Source organism: Sminthopsis crassicaudata, chromosome 3 (assembly GCF_048593235.1).
Source record: "Sminthopsis crassicaudata isolate SCR6 chromosome 3, ASM4859323v1, whole genome shotgun sequence".
Taxonomy (NCBI): domain Eukaryota; kingdom Metazoa; phylum Chordata; class Mammalia; order Dasyuromorphia; family Dasyuridae; genus Sminthopsis; species Sminthopsis crassicaudata.
In genome coordinates this window covers 578,363,616-578,372,824 of record NC_133619.1, presented here as the reverse complement: position 1 = coordinate 578,372,824, position 9,209 = coordinate 578,363,616, and the positions used below count along the sequence as shown (strand labels likewise).

The window sequence follows — 9,209 nt, the reverse complement described above, 5'->3', positions numbered from 1 at the left end:
AGTAAAAATAACTATTTCCCCCCAAGTTCTGGTAATCTCTGAAATCTGTACTTTTAGGGGTCTAAGGATGCCTCTAGGGGAAGTGGGGGAAATTAAGAGTACCGTTTAGTAGACGGAGAAGAAGTGGGGAGAAAAAGGAAGCACAAGGGTCCCAAACCACTAATGCTAACCGCAGCTGGAGGCTGTAAGTTGCAGAAGTGAACACTAGCATAGTTTGTAGTTTGATCTGATCGAACTAAAATTGTGTAAGGAAGTGACAGGGACAAGGGTTGACACAAGGAACATCCAGGCGAGGAAACTCCTTCCACTCAGAATAAAAAAGGTCCTGAGCAATCTTTCCCACTGTAAACATAGTGAGAGAGGGGTCGGGAGGGAAGAGGAATAAGGAATTTGTTTCAATGTCACAGAAGTGGGAATAAGCAGGATTATTAAGTTATAATAAGGAGAGGACTTGATGGAATATATGTTAGGACTAAGAAGGAAAGGTTGGAGCAGCGAGTATGGGCAGGGGTGGAGAAACCAATGGCAAAGTACACCCGAGGTTCAAGGAGTGCATGACGAAAACGCCTCGAATCTGCATCCCCCGGATAAGATTATAAGAGTACATCCGGGTAACCCTCCTTTCTGGTTCACGGTGGCCTCTAGAAGTCAGAAGCCTCATTGCCGCACATGCGCAGTCTCTCAAGCCTGCCTTCTGTACGCAGTCCCTCAGAAAGTCTAGTTGCTTTGTCCCGCCAGGCTTTCAAACGCCCGCCTCTCTGATACCCGCGTCCGGCTTCCTAGGGCCGCGCAGGCGCAGAGAGAAAAGCTGCTTTGTGCCCGACTTTAGGCCCTCCCGGGCGCTGCGGGCGCTGGCGTTGGGGCTGTCCAGGGAGAGAGCCGGGTGGTCTGCTTCCCACGGGAGCCCTCGGGACGGAGGCACAGCAGGGCATCGAATCGGCGGGGACAGGCGGCGCCGCCGCCCCCCCAGCCCCGCAGCTCACCCTGCTGGTCATGCAGCCCTGCGGCAGTCGGGAGGAGGCGGCCGGGGTGGGAGCGGCAGCGGGCGCCATCCTGCGGCCGAGCCCCGCTCCTGCGGCCTCGGTCACCCCGACTCCGACCCCGACCGTGACCCCAGTCCCGGGGGGCGGCAGCGCGGCCGAGAACCCCGTGCCCCTGTATGAAGTGGCGGGAGATGCGGAGGACGAGGCCGCCGAGGACGAGGCCGACCTCCTAGACACCTCAGACCCCCCGGGGGGCGGCGAGAGCACGGCCAGCCCCGAGGAACTGGAAGACGAGGAGATTCACTCCGGGGGCGAAGGCGGCCGGGCGTCCGCGGGGATCGCAGGCGGGAGCGGCGGCGGCAGCGTGAGCAAGACGTGCACCTACGAGGGCTGCAGCGAGACCACGAGCCAGGTGGCGAAGCAGCGCAAGCCGTGGATGTGCAAGAAGCATCGCAACAAGATGTACAAGGACAAGTACAAGAAGAAGAAGAACGACCAGGCCCTGAGCTTGGCTGGCACTGGGGCCGCCGTGGGCGCTGGCGGCGGCGGCGGCGGCACGGGCAGCGTCAAGCTCGAGGTACCGCCACCCGCCGGGGATCCCCGGGGCCCCCAGGGGCAGGTGTTCGGGCGCTGCAGCCCGAGCTGTCTGTGCACAGTGGCGGGAACCGATTTCTGCACAAGTTTATACTAAAGTTTGCAAGCTCAGAGCCTCTCCTTAGGCAGTGCCTGCCGTATTTATTAAGCCCTTAATAAATGCTTATTGAGTGACCCGCGGGACAGTGCGTGGAGCGCTGCTCCTGGAGTTGGGAATCTGAGTTCAAATTTGGCCTCAGGTGCTAAGTGGTGACCCTGGGGCAAATCGATTAGCAATCGCCTTGTGCCTCAGTTTCCTCTCCTGTAAAAGGGGCGTGATAATAGTACTCCTGAAGGATTGTTAGGACAGTCAAGTGAAATGAAAGCGCTTCTCACAGTGCCTGGCACACGGTCAGCGTTTAGCTGTCAATCACTGAGTGTCCCCAAAGTCTTAAAACTTATTAAATTGCACCAAGACTTATGGGACGTGATCACCGGCACTAAAATAATGAAGCATTTTAAGGTGTGCATACGGGATCTCGGTTTGATAAAATGATAGAGATTGCAGGGTCCAACAGAAAGACTAGAGTTTTAATCTTCAGACAATTAAAAGCTGTGAGAACTGTTTCTCTGAATCTCTAAAAGTCACTTAATCTTAGGAGTTACTGAAGATAAATGACTCATCAAATCACTTCCTGCTTCAGTTTTCTCATCTGTAAAATGGGCACCTCCCTCCCAGAGTTATTGCCAAATAAGATAATTGTGAAATGTTTAATTTAGCATCTGATACATAGTAAGCCTTATATAAATGGGAGCAGTTATTATTAAAGCTCTTTGCAAATCTTAAAGCACTATATAAATGTTATATATGATCAGACAACAAAACAGACGTTTCACCTGGGGAGAGGGGTATGAGCTAGAATATTTTGAACAGATTATGATGAGAATAATTGTTGAAGGTCTGTAGAAAATCAAGTTCAATTGACATGTTAGAAGCTTAATTGTCTTCCTTTCTGTCAGTAATTTGTGTTATTCCTCCAAAAGAAGAAGCATTCCAGAAACATCTCAATATATTTGCATTGTTTGACTTGGATTGCTGCGATAGCTACCAGTTTACCAGAAAGGCTTTAATTCTTGAAGGCAGCAGATTTTGCTCTGTAGAAAGAAGAATTCTCAGTGAGCTCCTTAACAGCAAGGACTGTCTTACTTTTCTGTATTCTCAGTGCTTAGCACAGCAAGTGGCATATAGTTGGCATTAAATAAATGCTTGTTGACTTAAGATATCTCTATAGCTCTTCCCTAGCAAGGATTCTATAAAGTAGGAAATGCAGGAAGGATGATCTTCACAGTTGAGGTTGTTGAGACCCAGAGATGATCCTGGAGCAGTTAAGCGAATGGTTCTTACAAGCTTGAAGATAAATGATAATCAGTCCAGAATGTTTCAGATTTCTGCATGTTACACTAATTCATTTTTAAGCTCCCTTCCAAATTGATATAGGAGATTTTTACTTCTTGAGTAGTCAACTAGAATGAAGAGATCTGTACTTGTCATCAGGAGAATTCGGTTTAAAACCTGCCTCAGATAACTTAGTACCTATGTGACCCTGAGTAAGTCATTGAAAATCTTTAGAACCTCATTTCTTTATGGGGATAATGTGAAAGTACTTGATTGGCACTTATTTTTTACATAAACTGGCTTTTAAAATAGGCCACAAGGATTTTGAAGACATGAGTCTTATCTTCAAAAAGTTTATATTCTTGTTGAGAAGAAATTTATATCTATAAAAACCATTCAAGTTTCATGGGAGAGGTGTTTAGTTACAAAGGGAGATCACTGGAATGTTTATGAGAGGCTTCCTGGCAAAGGGAATACTTGGCCTTAGGATTTGAAGGATGGATAGGATGCAGGTAGGCAGCATGGAGGCAGGCATATAGTCAGGAGAAAGATATGACCAAAGGTCATATATTGAATATTGATATTGAAAAATAAGAAAAATTATGAATAATGCCTTATATTATGTGTAAGGTATAATGTCCAGATCTAGTCTAACCCTGTAATTTTTAACATGGGGACGTTGAGATCTTCAGTACTAGGAGAGAAGTGTCTTTATGTTCAAAATTAGAGGGTTGGACTAGGTCTAGATGTTAAACTTTAATAAGATTGGTGTCAGATTGTTTAGGGGTACCATGTAATGTTTAGATTTGACTACAGGTGCTAAGAAATAGGTCAGACTATAAACAAAAAAAATTTATTTTATCATTTACTTTAGGAAAGCACAGATGGCTCCTCATCCACTGGAAAACAAAGAACTGGTTCTGTTGGAGATCGTCCTGCAAGACCCACTCTCTTAGAGCAAGTGCTAAATCAAAAACGGCTGGTAAATATGAATTCTTTTGTAAAATTGAAGCAAATCTAAAACATGACTTTTTCTCTGTTTTGTTTTAACCTTTGAGAGATAACTGAAGCTTTATAAACTTACTGACACGTAAATTTGTTTTATTTTTACATACTGGAACCTTGATAAAAGAATATCTTTAAGGATCATATCATAGACCCATCATGTTGGGAAAATGATCTTTAGTGAAAGCCTGTTTATAAATCATTTGGTTATTTGAACAAAATGGAATTTCAGTTTAATTCTACTTTAGTGTTACTTTCAATTATGTTGGTCTGAGTACTTCCATTATAAATTTTGATCTAGTTTCAGGAGATATCAATATCTCTTCTAAATTTCCTCTCTCTCTCTCTCTTTCTCTCTCTCTCTCTCTCTCTCTCTCTCTCTCTCTCTCTCTCTCTTTGGTCTAGGCACTACCCTTTTCCCAGTCTGTCAGATTTGTAACCTCAGTATTAGCCTCAGCTTCTCATTCTTCCTTTCCCTACACATCCATTCAATTGTCACATTTTGATATTTCCACCTCTACAACATCTCTAATAGAGCCTTTCTTATGACATGCTACTTGAGGTCCTTATTACCTCTTCTCTATATAACTTCAGTAGCCTCCTCATTGGTCTTCCTGTCTCATTTTTCCCATTTCAGTCATCTAGTACTGTTAAAATGATTTTTTAAGTCCATATCTGACTATATCACTTTCCTAATATCCTCAGTTTCACCATTGTCTATAGGACAACTATTGTATTTCACTTTTAAAAGTCCTTCACAATTTGGCCCCAGTCTCTTTCCAGCCTTTGTAAATTATTTTATCTTCTGTTCTCCCCAATCTAGCCAAAATGGAGATGACATTTTCCCTAGTTTGTGCCTTTGCTCTTGCTGTCACTTAACACTAGAATTCATTCCCTATTCACCAATACCTGATAGAATCCCTCCCTTACTTCTAGACACAAATTCAGAAACTAATGTCTTTATGAACATTATCCTGATCCTACCAATTGCTGTCATCTATTCCAAACTATTTTTCTGACATAACTACTTTTTATTTATTGTCTTAAAATTTTTTCTGTATACCTTTGTTTTCTTGTTAGAATGTAAAGTCTTTGAGAGAAGAGATTATTTCTTTGAATTTTGAACCTGTTCCCTGACATATGTAGCAATTTACTAAATGCTTGTTAATTGATATCATATATCTTTGATTAGGTCAGGATTAGCCTAAATAGCAGTAGGCTTTTCAGAAACATTTACTTTTTACATAGAGAAACTACTACATTCAAAGTTTGTTTAGAATTGTTTGTTTGAACATCACAAATTAAATTTTGTGTGCAAATGATCTCATCTAAATTATAATTTCCTCAAATAAAAATTATTAGTCCTATTTGCTTTGAGCAATTGATAATTTTATTAAATTATTATTTAAATTAGCATTAAATTAGATTTAATAAATTAGTGGCATAAAGAATTATACATTAGAATTTGTTTGGCATAAGGGTCAAAAATTTTTTTTCTAGTTGAAAAGATATGAATATTTATGTTTGAATGTACTATTAAAATTTAATAGTAAGAAATCCTGTGATGAAATTTAGGAAAGAGGGGCATCTAGGGGGCTCAGTGGATAGAGCACCATCCCAGAAGTCAAGAGGACCTGAGTTCAAATTTGTCTTCAGATCCTTACTTCCTAGCTATGTGACCCTAGGCAAGTCACTTCCCAAGTGCCTCAGGGGAAAAAATAGGAAATAAATATTTAGAAAAGGTGGCAATTATTGGTCTTAATAAAATTTATTGTTTACAATAAATATTAAGTTAATGATCATTTTATGATCTGTTTGAAAATAAGATAGGAACTCTAAGAATTAAATTTAACATCAGAGTATTTTTTAGGGTTTTAATAGACATGTACAATGATGGAATTATCTAATATTAGAATTGAATGAAACATTAGAGAGAATCCACTCCTGTCACAACTATATTTTCCAGTTAATGAAAATGAGATTGAGATTGTTTTGTCTATTTTACTAGATCACAGAGACCAGTATGTGGAAATCAAGACCTTGTTCTTGGTTTGAGACTGGTTTTCTTTTCAATACACCATACTGTTTAACCAACTATTGAAACTATTGAAATAGCTCGTATTCCTTCAATTTTTAATAGTTCTTGTTTTCTTTTCTTTTTTTCTGCTTCTCTGAATGAATTCTATCTTTAAGTGTCATAATGTATGCTCATAGATTCTGACTTAATGCAAATGGTGACCCTGTTAACATAGGTATCAATAATTTGACTTTAGCATCAGATATTAAATATAAAAAGTTTTATTTATTTATAGATTTGTTTTATGTTGTAATTCTCAATATGAAACTTTTAACCTGGATGATGCTAGATTATTAATATAAAATGAGTATATAAATAAGTGCATTGTACTATTTTTTTCTTCTTCTAAGGCACTATTAAGAAGTCCAGAAGTTGTACAGTTTCTTCAGACACAGCAACAACTACTAAATCAACAAGTTTTGGAACAAAGACAACAACAACAGTTTCCTGGAGCATCAGTGTGAAGGGACTAATTGAGGCTATCCACAGGTTTAATATCTTACTATACTGACTGAAGATATTTTTATATTGAAGAGAAATAGAATATAGCAGTCAAATAGAGGACATGGATATGATTGTTATAAAATCTTCTCCTGGAAATAGATATATTTGTTTTCTTGTGATGGATTTTTAGATTTTGTGGGAATCTGGATTTTGAAAGAATCTGGTCCTACATTATATTTCCAAACCTCCATTTAACTTTGTTTTTAAAACATTTTTCAACTTTAATTTTGAAAATACCCCAAGTTTCTCAAAAAGTTATCAGGCAAAAGATCATAAATATATGGTCGTTCTTAAGTTTATTATTAATGAAGGAAACGAGATACTTTCTGTGGAAGTTGTGAAAGTAATAGATATTGATCTTTTATTGTCTAGCCACTGAGTATGGCAAAATATAGCTTGGACATTCTTCAGAAGGCCTGTGCTCAGGAATAATCTTATTTATGCTTTTCTACACACACCTTGAGTTAATAAGGAAGTAAATATAGAGTGTGTATATACATATATAAGAAGAAGAGTGCTAATAATCAGCTGCTCTAGGAGACTGGTATGCTCCTGACTTCAGAAATGTCCTACTATATCAAAAAAATGACTTCACAAAGGAAATTGGAATGAAGAAAATACAGAAGAAACTGCTTGATTACCTAATTGGCTTTGTATGCAAACTATTAGATGTGATCTCAATGGAAGCAGGTATTCTGAAGTGCAGAATTTATGGTTGATGGAGATTGTGTCTGGCTCACCTTGTTCACTAATTCCCTGATAAAATTGGCACAGATTTATTACTTATTATGCAATTTTTTTTTCCAATGGAAAATTTTGAGGAGGGAAAACTCCTATTTTTTAATTATTTTTTTTAAATGAGTCATTTCAGAATTGTTACTATTAAATAGATACCCAAACAATGAAGTGAGATACCTTTATCCTTTCTTCCTAACCTAACAAAACAACATATCTAATCATAGCTTCCCCCAAAAAATTTTTACCCCTATACTGTGTACATCTTCATGCCAAATGTGTATCAGACTGGCTTGTTTGGAAATATGTTGGTTTTTTTGGTAAGATGGTTTTTAAGCTATGGTCTGTACAAACAAAGCTCTCTGATAAGCATTCAGAAAGTATTCTTCATTTTATATGTATAGACTTTATAATTAAATACTGGTGAAAAAATAATAAAATAAAATTTTGTGTACTTTTCAATTGTAATTTATTCATATATTTAGCCACTTTAGTCTGTAGAAAGGGTTAAGTTAAATTAGTCATTGTCATGCTGTCAAATAAACATAGTTGGTTAGTCAGGAAATCCAAACCTGTGTTGAAGCTTAAAAATTGAAGATAACTTTTGCTTCTTTGGTAGAATTAGGGAAAGGGCTTTATATTTGAAACCTGAATTTTTTTTAAATGACTTTAAAAATTTAGACGTTAAGACATAATCCATGCTGCTATTAGGAATTGGGTAATAAGAGTTATGTTAGAATACATATCCCAGGATAGAACAAAGTTGGATAAGGAAAAAATTGAAGGTAATGGTGAGGAAGAAAAGTAGGGCAGAGGAAGAGAAGAAAAGATTATGTTCAGATAAAAGAATTTTGGAATTCTTGGATCTTGGATTTGAAAGTGGAATAATTGTGGGTGATGGCAAGAATAGCCGTGTGTGACCTGGTGGGGAGTTGAGGAGCAGGCCATGACAGTTGAGTAGATTCAGGAACAGGGATTAGGGTATGAGAAGAGACAGCAACGTGTATCTTGAAGTTGTCTATTAAGAGTCCAGGAGTTGAAGTGGGAAGGAAAACCATGAACCAAACTGCATCAGGGAGAATCATCTCATTAACTGAAACAGTTATCTTCAAAGTTATCAATAATTTCATGGCCTTTCCTCAGTCACCGTCCCTCTTCATCTCTCTGCAGCCTTCACCATTATCGCCCTCTTCTCCTGTATACTTTGTCTTCTCCAGGTTTTAAAGAATGGTTTTTTTACCTACCTGATTTCCCCATTTCAGCGTCCTTTGCTGGATATTCATTCACAATCTTGAGTGCTCCCCAAGGGCCTGTGTTTGGTTCTCTTTCCTGTATTCTCTTTTGACGATTTCCTCAGCTTCTATGCAAATGAACCCCATCTATTTTTCCATCCCTAACCTCTCTTCTGACCTCCAGTCCCACATCATCAAATGCCTCTTGGACATTTTGAACTACATGTCTCATAGATATCTTAAACAACCCATCTAAGAGAGTGCTCATCTTTCTTCCACAAACCTTTTTCTAATTTCCCCTTTACTTCAAGGGCGACACTTAGGATCACAGTCTTGTCACCTTCAACTGCCTCACCCTCACTTCACCTTTTCAGTCTTACTTCGTACTCTGCAACATCTCATACATTGTTTCACAACACCTTTGTGCAATGTGTGTCACCTCACACATAGACTTGGAATAGCCTGCTGACTGAGCTCCCTGCCCTTAAAGCTCCCTCCTCTTCCAACTATCCAGCATTCAGCTATAAAATGATCTTCCTTAAGTACAGATCTGACAGTATCATCTCAACAATTTCCATAAGGAAAAAAAGGAAGAAGGGTATCTCTTCCTTAAGCTAATGCCCACGTATTTTGTGAAAGCTGTGACTGTCATTTCTGTTGTATATTTTGTATACTGGTTATCCCTTATGCCTGTTATTTTCTGG

General features: G+C 39.2%; 1 protein-coding gene across 1 annotated transcript; it reads left to right on the top strand.

Annotated features, from left to right (window-relative positions):
• The first annotated feature begins 669 nt into the window (after window positions 1-669).
• Window positions 670-7,727, top strand: RFXAP (regulatory factor X associated protein). Its single transcript, XM_074302461.1, has 4 exons — window positions 670-696; window positions 784-1,560; window positions 3,827-3,934; window positions 6,385-7,727. Exons 1-4 carry the CDS (start codon window positions 670-672, stop codon window positions 6,496-6,498), a joined length of 1,026 nt encoding a protein of 341 aa, XP_074158562.1. The 3' UTR covers window positions 6,499-7,727.
• Window positions 7,728-9,209: the final 1,482 nt, after the last annotated feature.

Excerpts from the sequence above, each read along its gene's own strand:
- RFXAP (XM_074302461.1), top strand. The coding sequence starts at position 670 with ATGCGCAGTCTCTCAAGCCTGCCTTCT. Across the intron at positions 697-783 it reads GTCTCTCAAGCCTGCCTTCT|GGCCGCGCAGGCGCAGAGAG; the intron begins GTACGCAGTCCC and ends CCGGCTTCCTAG. Across the intron at positions 1,561-3,826 it reads CGGGCAGCGTCAAGCTCGAG|GAAAGCACAGATGGCTCCTC; the intron begins GTACCGCCACCC and ends CATTTACTTTAG.